This window comes from Bombyx mandarina, chromosome 07, assembly GCF_030267445.1.
Source record: "Bombyx mandarina strain Sakado chromosome 07, ASM3026744v2".
NCBI classification, from domain to species: Eukaryota; Metazoa; Arthropoda; class Insecta; order Lepidoptera; family Bombycidae; genus Bombyx; species Bombyx mandarina.
In genome coordinates, this window is record NC_143214.1 from 10,149,307 (window position 1) to 10,167,428 (window position 18,122).

At 36.9% G+C, this 18,122-nt stretch overlaps 1 protein-coding gene across 1 annotated transcript; it reads right to left on the minus strand.

Moving 5' to 3' along the window:
- Nucleotides 1-277: 277 nt before the first annotated feature.
- Nucleotides 278-1,481, minus strand: LOC149502671 (uncharacterized). Its single transcript, XM_089728749.1, has one exon. It carries the CDS (start codon nt 1,478-1,480, stop codon nt 284-286), a length of 1,197 nt encoding a protein of 398 aa, XP_089584875.1. The 5' UTR covers nt 1,481; the 3' UTR covers nt 278-283.
- Between the last annotated feature and the right edge of the window lie 16,641 nt (nt 1,482-18,122).

Consider the following 18,122-nt stretch of genomic DNA (forward strand, 5'->3'; position numbering starts at 1 on the left):
TGGGTTATCACACTGAACAATCACTACATCCTGGAACAGACTGCGTCTCCACAGTAGGGCGACCCCACCGTGTGGCCTACCTCGCAGAATACCCGATGACGTATCCACGGCTGATACTCCAGTGCAGCTAAACTCTTGACTAATAGTATCAAGAAATGAGGTTTCATCGGGCAATAACCAAGTTTCTTGAAGCGCTATGATATCCGATTGTTTACACAAGTCACGGATATTTTGAACAGAGCGCTTAACATTCTTGCAATTAAAAGAAACCATTTTATAAATATCATTCATTATTATTAATATTGTGAGTGCCGGGTACTGACGTCTCGTTATTACGTTTCGGTCTGTAATGTACAAATCGTCGGAAAATAATTCCCTCAGGCCATAACTTATCATCCATAAACATATGCAGCTTTCTTTGGGACACAATAAACTTGTACGCATTGTGTTCACATTGCCGTTTGATGTTGATACGTTCTAAGGTCACATTCTCTCCTGTTTTCTTGTAGATGTAGTCAGTTATATCTGATTCTAATGTTGCCTTGTTTACGTTTGTTATGAACATAGGCGTTTTTCGATCAGCGGACCTAAACTTCTCGTTTGATTCTACTACTACACTACCTACACTGCCTTTAAACTTATTGTTACGTTTTTTCTTCGATTGTACCAAAGTGAATCCATCGTTATTTTGTACTGCTACAATGTTAGCATACGATTGACTCGGTGCGATCAGTGACGGCACTATAATCCTTTCACTCAGCTGATCGACGGACGATAGCAATGACTCGTCGTTCCCGTTACCTTTACTCGCTACGTTGTGGTGCGATAGGTTGTTGTCACTACCGTTCAATTCATACCGTCGAAGTTTTATGCCACTACCTTCTATTAGATTTTCGGTATTTGTAGAATTTGAGCTTAAGTTTTTTATTAATACTTGCTCCTCGCAACCAGAATTACTTTCTTGACTCGTAAACTCCATGTCAATTTTATTACAAAAAGCACCTCTCTTTGTATTTATGTTTGTCGAAGACATTGAGATCATGTCGCACTTTGTCCTCAAGTCTTGCATTTCATCCTGAGTCACGTACGACGATTTAATGGCCTTCATTTCAGCTTGGACCAGCACGAGATCTTTTAGTAGTTTGGAAACATCCAAGTGATCGAAGGTGATTGGTGGTAACTTGTTGAGATCTCGGGCCACAAATACTGGCAACGCATCAGGTTCTGTTTTAAAGATGGCAATAATGTCGTTTAACACTCGATTTTCTTTACCCTTTCCTTTACGAGCTGTACTTGGCACCTCAGCTGACAAAGATTCTAGCAATAACGTCTTTGATTTTTGAATTTGCTCACTAGTAAAAGCCGACGCACAAATTTTCACTAAACTGGCCTCATCTGCAATCGAGATTTTATTTTGTATATAAGCTAAAAGCTCATCGATAAAGATATTACACGATACACATTTTATTGTATTCGACATTTTTTTTTGACATATGACATATGACATATGACTATGTTATTAAACTTCTATACATGCAATCGAACCCGGAAACATGAAGACAAAAAAGTTATTTAGGGTGTTATTTAATACATCCCGAAATTAATTAGAACACTGGAAAGGTTTACATTCAATTAAGATATGCACGGACCGGCTGTCGTGAAAGCCTATAATTGTTACTGTGTCATATTTCATGGAACCATAGGGAGTAGGGTGTGTATTAGTTAATTAAACCCACCCTGGTGAGGTAATTGAAGTAATGAGCGAACAATGTTTTGGTGAATTTCTTTCTATTTGGGGTTTGAATGTGTATTTTTTTGGGTATTGTCTTATTGTTTTAGTTTTTGCTAGTACTTATAATTAAGTGAAAGTTATACTGGAACTAAAGTCACTAAGAGGGGGCAAAGCCAAAAGCCAATCTTCTAAATTGAATTTTTACTTTCAAATTAACTTTCTTGTTTCGTATCAAAATGTATCTATTATCAGTTAAGCCCTACTATTACGAGTATAATCACCGTTAGATGAGTGCTTCTATACACGTTCACATCTTGTTGCAAAGGGCTCTGCCGTCAAAATGCTGATAATTAGTGTGTAATGTAGTCATATAGTTTCAAAAGCCACTTAATCTTAGTGCGTTACCAACTAGATTCGTTTAAATTATCTCGATATTAGTTCTAAGGCTTCAGTATAGTTACAACGGCTGCCCCACCCTTCAAACCGAAACGCATTACTGCTACACGGCAGAAATAGGCAGGGCGGTGGTACCTACCCGCGCGGACTCACAAGATTTCCTACCACCAGTAAAAAGCTCGTATTTATTTTAAAGAAAAAGCAGAAGATATTTACATGTATCGAATGAAAAGGCACTATATTAAACGAACTACTTGAAAGCTGTTCGTGAGTTAATTTGATTAATACCTCATTCAAGTGCTAGAGATCGCAGAAGTCTTCTCAGTGTTTCTTAAAGTCAAAAGTGTTATAAGATCTGTTCTCTAACTTATTTGGATTACTTATGAATATATACTAGAGGTCCCGCAGTAGTCGAAATTCGACTATAACTAATTGGAATTGTAAGTTTGTACACTATTATGATCGTATTTTATACTTCTATAATCACAAATTTCGCCAAGACTACACTATAAAAAAATGTTAATAAAGACAAACAATAGTTAATCTATTCTCAATTTGACCACAGACGTCAGAAACAAAAGTTTGACAATAAATAGCATGCATGCGTGTGTGCGTCAAATACATGGTATGTGGTGTGTGTAATGTTTTCTTTATTGATTTAATATATCTTTTATGCATTATTTTAAAAAAATATTAGCATTGTGCACTTCTTCTCTATATTCTCTATAAGTGTAGAAAATTTCATACTCCTCCGTCTGCGCAATTTTCGTAAAAAGGGATACAAAGTTTTTGCTTCACGTATTAATATATAGATTATAACGGGAATGGCAGCTATTTGTTAATGGAACGAATTGTGTATAATGCTTTGCGATAGATATAGCCATTAAGGGGTTCTCTGATGTGTTACGGTAATAGTACTAGCATTAGACATTTCTATTTTGCTAGTAATTGGTAAAAAGCGAACAGTTAGGTACCACTTTGATATTTATGAATCGTAAACTGACCTGAACAACAAAAATTGTAAAATTAAATAGTCTAAAAGCTGTATATGAAACAGTCGGTTCAAAAAGCAACGAAACAAACACTAGTTAATAGAAATCCGAGAAAAGGGACATTAGCACAGCACCTTCGCTGTATTTGTATCTGTGCTCTATAAACAAACTATTCAGGTGATATTAATCCCGCCTCTAATCAAGGTAAAGTAAGTCGCTGCAATCAGCTTCATTATTGCAATGTAGCAGAGTCTTGCAGTTTGGTATAGACATTAAAAAAATTGTGAGATTGTTTTTAATAATAGGACATGATTTTAGTTCCGTTAAATTTAAAATTTAAGGATTAAAGAGTTACAAACGTTATTCACTAGGTTCTAACATCATTTTTTGATATTAGAGATGGGAAAGAATATACTTTTTGTAACAATTGTTAGTATTCCGATCGTTGTTGTTTCCTTTTCTTAACAATTTCGTTAATTCTGAAATCTTTGTCTCCTTTATAAAGTTTTGTTGATAGCCTACTTCTTCTTCTTCTTCTCTGTCGTTTCCTCATTACTGAGGGTCGTGACCACCTTGGTCCAGTTTTTGCACCAGCTTCCTCCAATGCTGCCTGCATTCGGCCTGCTTAATGGCGCCCGGGACGCTGGTGTTTGTGGCTTCCCTGATAATGTCCGTCCACCTGGTTGGCAATCTTCCTCGACTTCTCTTTCCTTCCTACAGAGCCTAAAACAATAGGATCGTGAAGATGCATTTTAATATTAGGATTGTTTTTTTTTTTGCTTAACGGGTGGACGGTGCAGCCCCCCTGGTAAGTGGTTACTGAAGCCCATAGACATCTACGACGTAAATGCGCCACCCACTTTGAGATATCAGTTCTAAGGTCTCAGTATATTTACAACGGCTGCCCCGCCCTTCAAACCGAAACGCATTACTGCTTCACGGCAGAAATAGGCAGGGTGGTGGTACCTACCCGCGCGGACTCACAAGAGGTCCTACCACCAGTAAAAATAGTAGAAAGTAGGATGTAGTTTCGCAAACGAAAATAAATATGTTAAATTTCTCTGAAACCTATGACTCTGTGGTTTCCAATACTCTCTAATGAGTGAGGACTTTTTGGCGGGAACACGAGGAGTGAAGTTGTGTGATTTGTTTTATTTTGTCTATTTAGTGTTTATTTGGGTTTAAATGTGTAATAATGGTGGTTTATTAACTGTTTAATATCTGTGAAAGTGCACAAATGTGGGAAAATGAAACAAAGCTGCTGGACGTAACTTCTCGGGATCCTCCAAAAAGTCCACTGAAGAAATCTTAGTAAATGACCACCATTTTACTGAGATTATATTTCATTCCATTTCATTTCATTTATTTTCATCCCAGTTGATTAATGTCTCAAATTAATCATCTTCACTTCATTTCACTCCATAATATCATTTTTCATAAAAATATGAATATAAATTAAAATAAGACATGACTTAAAGATCTCAGTTACCAGGTCATAAAATCCCTTAAAAAAAATAATCTAATGAGTCAGTTATTTTTGAGTGAGGAGTTACGGCAGGAACCAACATTACTTTTTATATAATTAAATTTTAATTAAGATGTATCTTCGGCGTTATTCACAGTCATTAGATTTATAATTATTTTCTATGTAATCCGAAGATAGACGACAAATAGAGAGGTTGCGAAATAAGTTGATAGCAATTTAGTGGAGGATTTAATAGGTCCCACGAAAAAGGTAGTTACGTTGATGGGCAGAAAGAACATGGAAGAAATTGAAAGAAAAATAAGCGGACACCCAAAGTTCTTATGACTTGGACCGAGCTATTGAGTACCAGCAACTGTCGGCTGCAGCCTGTTCCATGTAAGATTGTGACGCTTTGACGTTCAGGCACCGAAAGTCACATGCTGGAGTCTCAGATTGGATCCAATTACCACAGGATTAGTTTGAGAATTGTGGACGCGTCAGTGTAGTCAAAATCCTCGTTCATAGGGAGTAGGGTTGAGAATGTAGCAAGTTTTAATTGTATTTTTGATGATTTGTCCTGATTTCATCCTTTTTTCTATAAGACCATTGGAAAAAAAACAAAAAAAAAAAACAAAAAACTCTATAATTGAACTAGTGTGATTTATAAAAGTTTTTCACAGATGTTCATTTGATAAGTTGTCTGTATTTGATGTTGAACTTTTTGGTAGCACGACAGTTTGCCTAGTATACATGAAAAATCTATTTGATTAATCACAGGCATTGGAAATATTGGAGGAAAATATGTTTCATAAAATCTTCCAGTATTGGAAAAAAATATAGTCATTTAAACAGACCAGCCTTTAAGAGCTTAAACAAATATTATTTGGTACAGTAAACTAAACGCTAATATAAATGATTGACTTTTTTGAGATGTAATTTAGAACATAGCAATAATAATTAATAATAATAATTACTCAAATTGTAGTGTTAGAAAGAAACAAAAAAAGAAAGACTTGCGTTCTTTTAGAGATTTGGATTTTCAAGCATAAAAAAAAAACCTCTGCTATTAAGCTCTGTTATTAAGGAAAGGACAAAATTAACGAAAGTTAGTCTACAGCTCCAAATTTTATGTGCTCTAAAAATATAATATTAATCCCCGTTCAGACCCTTAAACATTGGAGACATTAGCACACAGCTGTTGCTAATGCAATAGAGCGCTTGAATGAAGTTCCACAGACTGCACCGACATTTAATTTTCTTGATTTAATTAGGGGAACAGCATCCAACGTCGTGGCTGCTACGAATCTGGAAGATCGACTAATTTAACTTTTTTCTTTTAATCTTTAAATTGTGTGAGATTTGAGTTATTTTGAGAGATGGTACGCGAGTTACAAAATTGGATCTCGTAGCTGATACTATGGCATTCTTTGAGGCACTATACTGAGGTGACTATACTGAGACCTTAGAACTATATCTCAAGGTGTGTGGCGCATTTACGTTGTAGATGTCTATGGGCTCCAGTAACCACTTAACATCAGGTGGGCTGTGAGCTCGTCCACACAGCTAAGCAATAAAAAAAAAAAAAAAAAAAAGGCAACTTGTTAGATACACTAATTTTTGGACTCTCGAAGATTTAAGCCAAACTGCTCGTCTATGAAAATACCCTTTGAAGAAACGAAGTATTTCATATTCTGGCAGAACAGGCTTTGCTGCAACTTAGGAGAAAAATAGGGTAGCCTGAGAACTGTTATTTTGGCTTATTGGGTTTATGGATACCGATAAGTTTTGCATTCGCACTACGAGAAAATATTCGAAAGAGCGGCATTATATACGGTGTCCAACATACCGATAAGTTGGATTACAAGGAGTTTTAAGATTGCGCACGAGATACCATCGGAGCCGGACGCTTTATGAGATGGCCTACTACATATTCTGAAATCGAACGCCTACGCGTACCTACGTACTACCGCAAAGGACCCCATCATTTGCAGTTGAGGATGACACAATCATTCTATAATCCAATTGTCACTCTATAATCTGACCATCTAGAACAATAAAGAAAACTTCAATTATCCTTAACACCTTAGTAAAAATTCAATCGAACCAAAAGTGGTTACTTGTTTTTCGCCAAGACAAGATAATTAACTTAAATTTTAAGTAAGTATGTTAAACTACTTACTAGTTTATGTAAAAGACGAGAATATTTCAATATTACATTTCTCAGTCGGCTCGTTGTTAAAATAAAAAGAACACGTAAAAAGTTTTTCTTTCGTTTTCTCGTCGACTTTGAAAATATTATATTTGCATTTGAATACATCTTTAACTTTTCGTTTTAATGAAAAGATTCCTTGGATATTAATAGAATATTATTCGTAAAAATATGTTTGCTAGTTAAGCTGGTGCATTAGTGCTAGTGCTGGTGGTGGGTCCTAATTTTTCTAATGAAATGCGCACTCAACAAATGATCACGATTGACTTCCAAGGTGAAGGAATAACATCGTGTAATAAAACTGAAACCCGCAAAATTATAATTTGCGTAATTAATGGTGGTGGAACCCCTTGTGAGTCCGCGCGGGTAAGTACCACCACCCTACCTATTTCTGCCGTGAAGCAGTAATGCGTTTCGGTTTGAAGGGTGGGGCAGCCGTTGTGACTATTAAGACTTTAGAACCTATATTTCAAGGTGGGTGGCGCATTTACGTTTTAGATGTCTATGGGCTCCAGTAAGCACTTAATACCAGATGGGCTGTGAGTTCGTCCACAGTAAAAAAAGCCTCAGATAACGGGACGAGCCATGTGCGGGCTAGTTTTGCTGTCTTCTGTGAAAGCTTCAAGGTCGATGGGCCGGGCTGGAGATTTGTTCTTGTTGTCTAGTAAACCCGAGAACCGAATAACATGACCATGGGCGTGTCACGACAGGCATAGCTGTTTCAGTCTCTAATCGAACTATATCTCCGAGAGGGAACCAACGATGGAGTGAGACACCATTATAATTATTGTAATCTGGATACGGGCGCACACCTCGCAGACAACTGTCGTCAGCCAGGTTTTTTTAGGGGGATCGGTCTAATGCAGGAGTTTCCAAACTCATTTTGTCTACTGCCCACTTTGAGAATAAATTATTTTTTAGCACCCCAATTTTTTCACCTACTTAAAAACCACTATGATGAAATTACAAATCGTACACAACGCCCCCATTTTTTTCTGGGTCTCTTACCGCCCCCCTTTAGGCCTGCAGCACCCACGAGGGGGCGTTATCGCCCATTTTTGGCGGATAATATGTATATTTTGATTAATTGAAACTAATTTATTTATTGTTTAACCTGAGCAAACTAGTTAATGGACTATCTGGTGTAAAATACTACCATAGAACAGGATACCAGGGGTTCAGACCAGGGTAGATCCTAGATATCTAAAACGGCTTAGAGGTCGTCATCTAGTTGATTTATTTATATTTTATTTGGCACCTCTTTTTTAATTACGTTCTATTCATTTTGAATAATTAAAAGAAAATGTTTTAATTAAGCATCCATCTCACCTAGTGAAATCTCGTGTTCTGTAGCTTCCACTAATTCATGGTGAAACTCCTCAAAAACGTTTCGGTATGGCGGCTCGCTCACGCCACCGCTAACGAGTCCTACATTCAGTCGCATGCAAATTAAGCATTTGCACGAAAAAATAAAATTCATCGCATTTAGGACGTCTGTACGCGACTCTGTGTGGCTAAATGGAATTTTGGAGCAAAACAACTTTGAAAGGAAATTGAAATGGGCGATTTTAGAGGCCTAAAAGGCTTCGTCTTTGAGGCAACGCCACGAAAGTTTAGCGAAATTGAATAGGATCCTTGGAATTTTAATTTCGCAGGTTCTATTGAGCTTTGAATTTGCGAGTGCTATGTTCATTGATCATTTTTGAAATCAGCAGGAATTTTATGCTGATTAAATTCTATTTTATTTTTGCGATGCGATAACTCTTTCTAAATGAATTATTAATGTGGTCTGCACTTTTTAATCTTATAATTGAGTCTAGCTCCGTTTGTTTTTTCTTTCTTTCTTTTGGACCATGAAATGTGACATCTATCGACCCTCCTCTTGTTCTAGGTCTTTTGGTGTGAAAAGACAGATGTTTGTTTACACAATAACTTGTTGAGAAAATCATAACAAATGCTCTTTAATATATTTACATGATCTCAGTAGAATCTTTGTATGATATTATTTCCCTTTTATGACAAGCTCGAAAATAGTCAAGACATCACGACTGAACCTTTTATTGCGTTTTCGTATTCTCTCGCCGTTTCCAGGATACAAAGGGAGGAACGCTCCATCAATTTCGTTCATTCCCCGACAATACACATCTCTGTGAATAACCCCAGTGCTCTATTATTTCCGGTTCCTACATTCCTTTTAAAATCCATCAGTGTTTCACAGAATTGATTGAGAGCGTCCATTGGGAGAATGCTTCTATATTTTTTGCGATCGAAGAAGACCTGTTGGTTCGATGACCTTCCCAGTTTTGCCAGGCTAAGTAAGCGGACTTAAACGCGTAGCCAGCATTATTATATACTACAGTTATATATAAACTAAAATATAAACAAACGTAAGGAATGAACGGTAGATTATTGTATTTTATAACAGTTAGGAATCATTGCAAGCCGCCATGGTATATACTTATATATCGACGCTTGAAAGGCAAACGTGACCAAGCGAAAATTAAAACGAGTCATGCTTAGATTGTATGGTATGACCAAGCCTCCATTTCTCAAGGCGGGTTCTTTCCTGTTGGACCCTTAACCTTTGTGACAGGTTTGTTGGTAGAAGGACTAGTTCTGGTTCATCTTCTACGCCGCCCCAGTAGCCTAAGGCTGTATTAAAATATGATGATGTTACCGCAAAGGAACAAAGTAGATTATTCCGCATTGCTATGAGTTTTAAACTATTTTTTTCTTAAACTTGCATATATGTTAAGTACTTTGTGCATATATTTTATATAAGGACCGAACAACATTCGGATCGTCGGTCTACCGAGCAATATCACCCGCTCGGTGGAAGATCTTCCCTTCGTCGTAATATCTTCACATGAAACTATATTCAATTAGTCAAAAACGTATCCACAGTATGATATTACGTGCTGACATCATCCACAGTTCAAACAAACACGGTGTATTCCGCCGAGTGTTCGGTTCACGTACACGAGTGTGCACAGAGTAAATTATCTTCAGAAAACAAACTCGGTACAGTTTGACTTTGTAACTATTTCGAACCGAGGTACGAAATTTTTCGTATATTACTTTCCATATCCATAGCTTCTGAGTAATACAGAAATGTGAATTTAAACATTAAAAAAAGGCGCGCGTTCAACTTTGTGCACGTGAATGAAGTGGAACTTCTTTTTCGATGTGTGGTATTGTGATTTTCTCCATTTTTCATCCTTAAATCACGTTGCTCTTGTAATAGGGAATGTCGAGGATGGGCTTTTCCCGCTGGCATCGACATTTGTGGCTGTGGGTTTGGTGGGCTTCATTGGGATAAAATGTGAGCACAAAACACAATGGATACGGTTTTATAACTAGTTTAATTCAATTTAAAAAATACTTTGTTATTCCACAGTAATATTGTGAGAATACAACAGCTTAGATCGAGCAGCGAGTTCGGTGCACCAATCTCACTTTAACTGTCTCCAACGATCCAACTCGATACGTTTTTATGCTCAAAAATGTGTCACCCCACAATATAAGCCTTCCTAAAGTAAAAATGGCGCCTCGACCACGCTCGAGGTAAATGCTCTGCTCTGATTGGTCGTTACCTACGTGAATTTACAGTTTTGGTACTTTTTATTACAATTTCATTTTATTATAGACGGTTTTAAAGCTATAGAAAAATGTAACAAACAAAATAAAATAAAATTAAGAATTGTAAAAATACAACGGAAAAATAATAATATCAAGCATTAGGCATATAAACAAGAATTAACTCGACTCATTGATTCCTCTGACATATATATCTTGTTAATACTTCGTTAGGATATTGGACACTACTCGTTTTTAACGCTCGCGCTCGCCTGTAACAGATATACTACGCGCATACGTTCGAGTGCCACGCATTCACTCTCGCTCTGTCTCTTTCTAGTATGGTAGCGTTAAATGTTTAACACAACCTTGTTGGAAGTCGCATAAGAAGTTTCTTGCTGCCAATTCTTCCCGAAAATGTTCCATTTGACACTGTTGTATACAATTATTCAATGCATTGGTAAGTTCCTGGGTTGTTATAAGCCCGACCCGTTTGTCTAATCCTTTCCCTTTTAAGTTGTTCGCGAAACGTCTGCAGTACGCAATTACCCGTATCATCCGCGTGAGAGAAGAAAACCTTTCCAGGAATTAACTACCAGCTGTAGTACAGTGAGTTCTTGTCTTTGCTTCGTCTGCCATCGTATTGACATCCTTTGGCTTGTGATAATCAATGTAATCTTTATGTAAAAAATCCGGACCTTTAAACCACATTGTATTATTAACTAACTACGAAGGAGACTAACCTCTTGACGCCGCGTCTGCTGGATTTTGCTTGGACGAATTATGAGCCCAATGGTGAGAATCTAAATTCGTAATAATTTCGGATACCCTGTTAGCCACAAACACTTTCCAGCGACTGGGATGACTATTCAGCCAGGCGAGGACAACTGCAGAGTCTGTCCATGTGTATAGGTGAGATTTCTCGTTTTCCATCACTGTAGCAATCTCAACCATTAATCGGATCAGTAATACCGCGCCACACAACTCAAGCCGAGGAATCGATACTGTTATTATCGGAGCTACCTTTGTCTTTGCAGCTACTAATGATATGTGTATACGTCCCTTGAAATTAAAGACGCGAGCATACACGACGGCAGCATAGACGTCTTTTGACGCGTCGGTAAATCCATGTAATTCGGCGGAATTTCCAGTTCCGTGTTCCATCCAACGAGGTATGGAAACGTTCATTAACATTTTCTAATCGTTTTTATAAGTTTTCCATTCATTTAAAATATTAGCTGGAACAGTTTCGTCCCAGTCTATTCCTGCCAGCCAAAGTTTTTGGATACGTATCTTCGAAATTATTATGGTTGGCCTTACCTATCCTAGAGGGTCATAAAACGACATATTTCAGAAATAATACTCCTTTTTGTTGCTAGTTCTTGTATTTCGAGCATGTCTACCAGGTAGCGGAAGGAGTCGTCACTGCGGTTCCAGGTAAGTCCAACTATCTTCATCACTTCATCTGTTTTTATTTTCAATCCTTCCTTGACCTCTTCTCCCTTTCCCGTAACCTTAACCTTCTTCTTTTCACTTTCCCTCATCTTCTGCGGCAATTCTTCGCTGTTGCTTGTCCATTTGTAGACTAAATCCTCCCTTTTCCATCAGATTATTCATTTCATTAAAAATAATTATTCCCTCTTCCACATTTTCACACCCTGTGAGTAGGTCGTCCATATGGGTGCTTGTGCCTTTCATCTAAGCTTACTTGCTGTAGTGCCTTTACCGCTAGATACGGTGCCGATGCTACGTCGAATGTCACTCTTAGCATAACTGTCTCCCGGCGAGGAAATTACTCCATGGAGTGCCTTGTCGTTCAGGGCAAAGTAGAAGGCACCAGACCGCGTGGAAGGCTGCCCATGCGATGGACCGACCAGATCAAGTCGGCAGTTGGCGGCTGTTTGCATGAGTGTAGCCGGGAGGAGTGGCGATTGCTGGTAAAGCGCATAGCATCTGCCCACAGTAATGATGCTGGGTGACGACCACGACCGCTCTGACAAGAGTGATACGACATACGAAATCTTTGTTACATAAGCAGCAGTGCTGCGTCGATATATGGATATATTAACCCTGCTAAAATTAATTTAAACTATGTAAGCGTTTTGAAACAATTGTAAACACAATGTAACTGCTTCATCAATATTAATACGCTTGTCGACGCTCATATCTTATTCATTCAAATGGAATCCATTTTATCTTGAGACTTGTTACTTGTTGTACGCTTAAGTGTTTGTTTTCGCTACTTAAAAATGCGGAGCGCCTAACTTTGATTTGGTCTCTGGTCTGTTTATAATTAAACGAAAAGTTGGAGAGGCGTTTTGTATTTTTCTTTTTCAATCAGAAACAATTTAAGGAGCCCATTCGATGACAAAATTTTTCCTATGTAATTGATTAAATAGGCATTCTTGCAAATATGATGTATCATTTTTGTTCTTACGTCGAAGTCTCCATTGTAATATATAACAGAATGGATGTTTCACTCTCCAATTTGGAACTGTTTCGCAGCAAAAAATACAAAATCGTGAATTCAACTACCCGTGTGAATTCACAATAGGCTTTATCACCGTAACAATGTTCATTTTCGATTGTTTTTCTTTTATCCAATCAACATGACTTTGATCGTGCAATGAATCCAAAATTTCGATGTGAAAATGTATATGTCTCAGAAAATAGCTTGCGGATGCGTTAATAATTGCTTTTAACATAACTATAATGCTCGCAACGCAAAATTGCAATTGATTCTCAATTAAACTTTTATGAATTTTCCTGCGAGCGCTTCGTAATTGGCTGTGTGTGACGTCACTGAAATTTCCTAATTAAAACATCATAATTTGTGATTGATGAATAAGTTTTTCCTTGCAGTTTTATCAATATAAGTGTTATACATATTATAATGATACCAATAGTCAAGATAATGAGAGACTTAACTGGGTTTTCTTTAATACAAACACAAATTTATTGACAATATAAAATTCAAGCTGAAATAAATTCATCTAACAAAATATTCCTTTACATGTAATATGAATACGAAAATAACATTTAGAGCCCTTAATATCTCCATTTAAATTAATATTTTAAATAATAATATTATTATACTATGTAGGATTGATTTTTTTCTCTTCATTGAATGACAGAGGAGAGAACTTGTCTAAGACAAATCCCTTTAAAACTAATGTGATTTTTCTTTACACACATCATTCATAATAATACCGCGTGGAGTGAGTGCAGAAAAAGACGAGAAAAAAAGGCTTCGCCGCGTCACCAGTTTTCGAAAGTTTTTTGTTTTTATATTATTTATTATTGCTTATTTGGTTGGAACATAAGAATGCGCCAATAATACTCAATAGATAGACGACCAATAGATTGAGGCCTAAGAAGAAATGGATGGATTGCGTGAAAGTATGGGTAAGAGGGGAGCGAGCGAAGAAATGATATATGATAGAAGAGTGTGAAAGGAGAAAACACGCACCGCCCCAGGTAACTGGGAGAATGGCAGGAGAATCACGATGAGATTGACGACCAGCGTCGTCATGGTACACACAATTGCAAGACACCATAGTTACATCAAGATAATTCCATTCCTATGATCTGTCCTAATAGAACTGCGAAAATGTATTTGTTTTTTGTGTTATGTTTTTTTTTGTTTCTTTGTTACATTTTAATTAGCCAATTGCTTGCCGTGAAACTTTGTATGAACGTTGTCAACAGTACAGAAAAAAACGTAAAGTACCTTATCACCTAGGACAAAGTACTCCATATTAGCAAGGGTTTGATTAATTTTATACATTAACGCCAGTATAGCCACGCCTAAAAGCCAGTATTATGTAAAATGTAATATATAGACTTTAACGTGCATAAGTCTATCAAAAATTGTATAATTATAACTAACTTTAATCCGAGCATATTTTTAACGTGATTGCCGCGAGCCAATAATACTAAACCCAAAATTAGAACATACATTTGTCCAAAATAAATTTAGAACATTATTTGAACATCTGTTATTTTCTTAAATTATTTAATAAAACAATTCGAAATTTAGCACTAAAACTATAATAATATATTCTAAAGATATTTATTTTACTGTACTTTTGCGTTGTAATGTTATAAGATCCTAACTTAAACAAATTGGACATCTGTCCGCATTGATGTCTGGTTTTCGAAACATTAATTTAATGAAATTAGTATTTGTGCTAAGCACAAAGTACATACACAGTTACGTAAACGAATGTATTTTGGTAAGTACCATTTTACAGTTCTCAATTCGAGTACAGTTTATAATGTCTCTGCATTTATGACGTCCTCTTGAAATATCTGGATCGTCGTGCCTCATACTATCGTCTGTTTCTCTTTGGTCTTTTTTTTATTTTTTATTGCTTCGATGGGTGGACGAGCTCACAGCCCACCTGGTGTTAAGTGGTTACTGGAGCCCATAGACATCCACAACGTAAATGCGCCACCCACCTTGAGATATAAGTTCTAAGATCTCAAGTTTAGTTACAGTTGGTCTGTAGTGATCCTAGTGATTTTTTTAAGCAAACTTTTTTCAATAACCTCGTATTTGGATTCCTTTCTGTGTTGTGTGTATTTAGTTTATATAGAACTAAAAGTACATTCGGATGTCTAATACCAAAAGATTTATCGAGGTTGATTCCATCTGATCATTTCACCACGTAAATGATACCTCTCGAGGTGTTCTTATCTCAATTTTCCTTTACGTCACACGGTCGTTTGATGGAGTTCTTTTACTGAGAAACGTGTCTGGAAAAGTCTAGATCCGATTGAGATAATCCTTGAGCTTTAAATTTGTGGAGGCGTTTGTTGGAAATTCGTTGCTTATTGGATAATTATTGTTTCAGATACTTTATTTTTCTTTTCTATCGTTTCACTCTTGACACAGTAGTCATGGTCGATAGGTAGCTTTGGAGAAGGTAGATCTAACTCGTCTTCCAATGTCTCGCCATCTGATTCTCTTCCAACTAAATTAGGCCAATCTAGTGCACTCATTTAAGGGACCTCTCATAGTAGTCATGATTCGGATGAATTAAAAAAAATATATGTATAAAAACCGCTTGTGTGTCAATGTGTATAATGCCAGGAGCAGAGCCAATATCTTTTCCATACAATAAAATAAAATAAAAAACGCACGATACGCACATTTTGGGGGAATTGATTTCATTTAACAAGCCAATAAAGGACCTGACCTTAATAAATTAATGATAACAGCCTCTCTCTGCCTATATTTTGTGCTAATGCAAATTTCGTTATTTAAATTGGCAATTTTTGGTTTATTTGGTTTTTCTCGAATGTTCGATGCTATGAGTTCTTGAATTGGAGTCCCAACCAAACCAAATCTAGAACATTTAAATATAACCGAATTCCACGACCGCGGGTGAAGTTCAATTATAATAAATTAAAAAAAGGCCCTAGTGAATCTAGAACAGTGCATGCGTCCAGGAGCTCCGTGTGGCAGTCCCAGGTGCGTATGTGCAGGTACTAATTTTTTGAATCCTAGACGTACATCGGGGACCTAGGATACCTTGCTGGGCAAGTTTCGTATTCATCCCCGACTAGGTTTTGTCCGATTGGTTTTGTCCAGACCCAGTGTGTGTGTGTCGCGAAGATAACCGGCTGAAACAAAACTTTCGAGCCGGGAACCAACGTGGAACCAACTGGTGGTAGGACCTCTTGTGAGTCCGCAAGGCTGGATACCACCACCCTGCCTATTTCTACCGTGAAGCAGTAATGCGTTTCGGTTTGAAGGGTGGGGTAGCCGTTTTAACTATACTGAGAACTTAGAACTTATATCTCAAGGTGGGTGGGGCATTTACGTTGTAGATATCTATGGGCTCCAGTAACCACCAAACACCAGATGTGAGCCAAACACCAGTGGGCTGTGAGCTCGTCGAACCAACTAAGCGATAAAAAAATAGTCGCACATCCAAATCTTGATAGTTAATTTTAAAATTGCGACGTCTTTAAGTTGCACATTCGGAATATCTTAATGAAAACGATGTTTGTTTGAGCAAGGTTTCGCGAACCAGCATCGCAGTCACGGAATTGAATATTTGAGGGAGCTCTGCAATTTGTAAGCGTACGCGAGGAAATTAGCCGAATCTGAAACCTCAGCGGCACGGCGCAAGGAGGACTTTATTACTGTGTAACTTCATGCATTCTAGCGTATGTGGTGACGTAACGAAGCCAGTGTTTGATGTACTTACCTATATTGCAGAACGTTTAGTTTGTAACGTAGCTGTTAAATTCAAAATTCGAATTTCGTTAGATTAATTTGTCATTAAATCTATTACTCTCATCGGCGCCTTGGTATACTCGGAATTCGGAAATCCACGAGTACCTGGAAATCCCAACCATCTTGGATGAAGTTAAAAGATACTCAGCCAACTATAAGAACCGCTTGACATCTCACCCAAACCCGTTGTCCAGTTTACTATTGCAGCCAAATCCGATTAGAAGACTCAAGAGAGCCGACGTGCTACCCTGCTAAGGCGAGACGGAGCATTGGCGCTGCCTCTCCAAACCGTAACCTCTCGCAACTCACCTGATTATACTTATAGTCTTGACGACTGATCGCAGGTGTTAAAGAAGAAAAAAATATTAAATCTAATCAATCAAGTAATGATTTCTTCAAAATGATATATGTGTCCGCTTCATCATTAGTCACGAACGATGTTATTTAAGATGTATTAAAATAAATAAAAATTAATCTGATTTTATAATCGGTTTTTATGACAAAATATCATTCATTATTTGGTATTATATGTAGCTGCTATTTATTATTTTGTTAGTCGTGCTTAGCATATCAAAATACTTGTATTATTATTAGATCAGTCGTTTTAGAGAGATTTTATCGAACTAATTAAATTTTGTATGTTCTGTTAGATGTGTATTGCATATCTGTAGTATATATCGAACTATTGCAACTATGATATCTATTGCACTGTATGACAAATAGTATATGACTCGACTGTTCACAGCAACTCTGGGACAGAGATTCTTAGAAGAATTGAATGAGGACGCTTGCGTTATTGAATTTGTATCATAATACTTAATTAGAACGGGTATGGTGTTTACAAATGCTCCAAATTTGACAACCCTAGGTGTTTAGCATTCTATTGCTATAGTCAATGATATAGAAATAGAGCTCTTATGAATACTTAGATCTAAATTAGAATATGATAACGATACTCATTGACATTTCTAAAATTTTGATCTGTCAATAAAATATCACAGTTATTTTTTATAATAACTGCTATAGTTATAATAAAGTTGCTGCAGCAGAGAGGCACTATAAGGAGATGAATCTCAAGAAAAGAAACTTTTTCACGAAGCAAGATATTTTATGAAACAAAGAGACGACTTAAAAATAATCTTGAAAAATGTCAACGCCCACAGTCTTTCCTGGCACTATAGTTAATTACGAGATATTCGAAGCGTTACGTTCAAAGTTCCGACTTTACAAAAGAAATTTAATTACAAGGGAACCCTTAAATATTTCCTGTTCTCGTTCGGATGAGAACTATTTTGTGATCCATCTAGTAGATTATGGCTACGGGAGCTCATAGATAAATAAATCAACTTGAATCGCATCCTGGGGAAAAAAAGGTTCATCTCGAAGCCACCACAAAAACGACTAGAAATCAGTGTGTTAATTATAATTTGAAAATTTTAATGTATGCGAGTAACTATTACAGGATATTTCACATAATATTTACAGAATTAAAGAATAAAATAGTA

What these genes read in the sequence shown, in the direction of transcription:
- LOC149502671 (XM_089728749.1), bottom strand. Translation starts at nt 1,480, where the DNA reads ATGTCGAATACAATAAAATGTGTATCGTGTAATATCTTTATCGATGAG.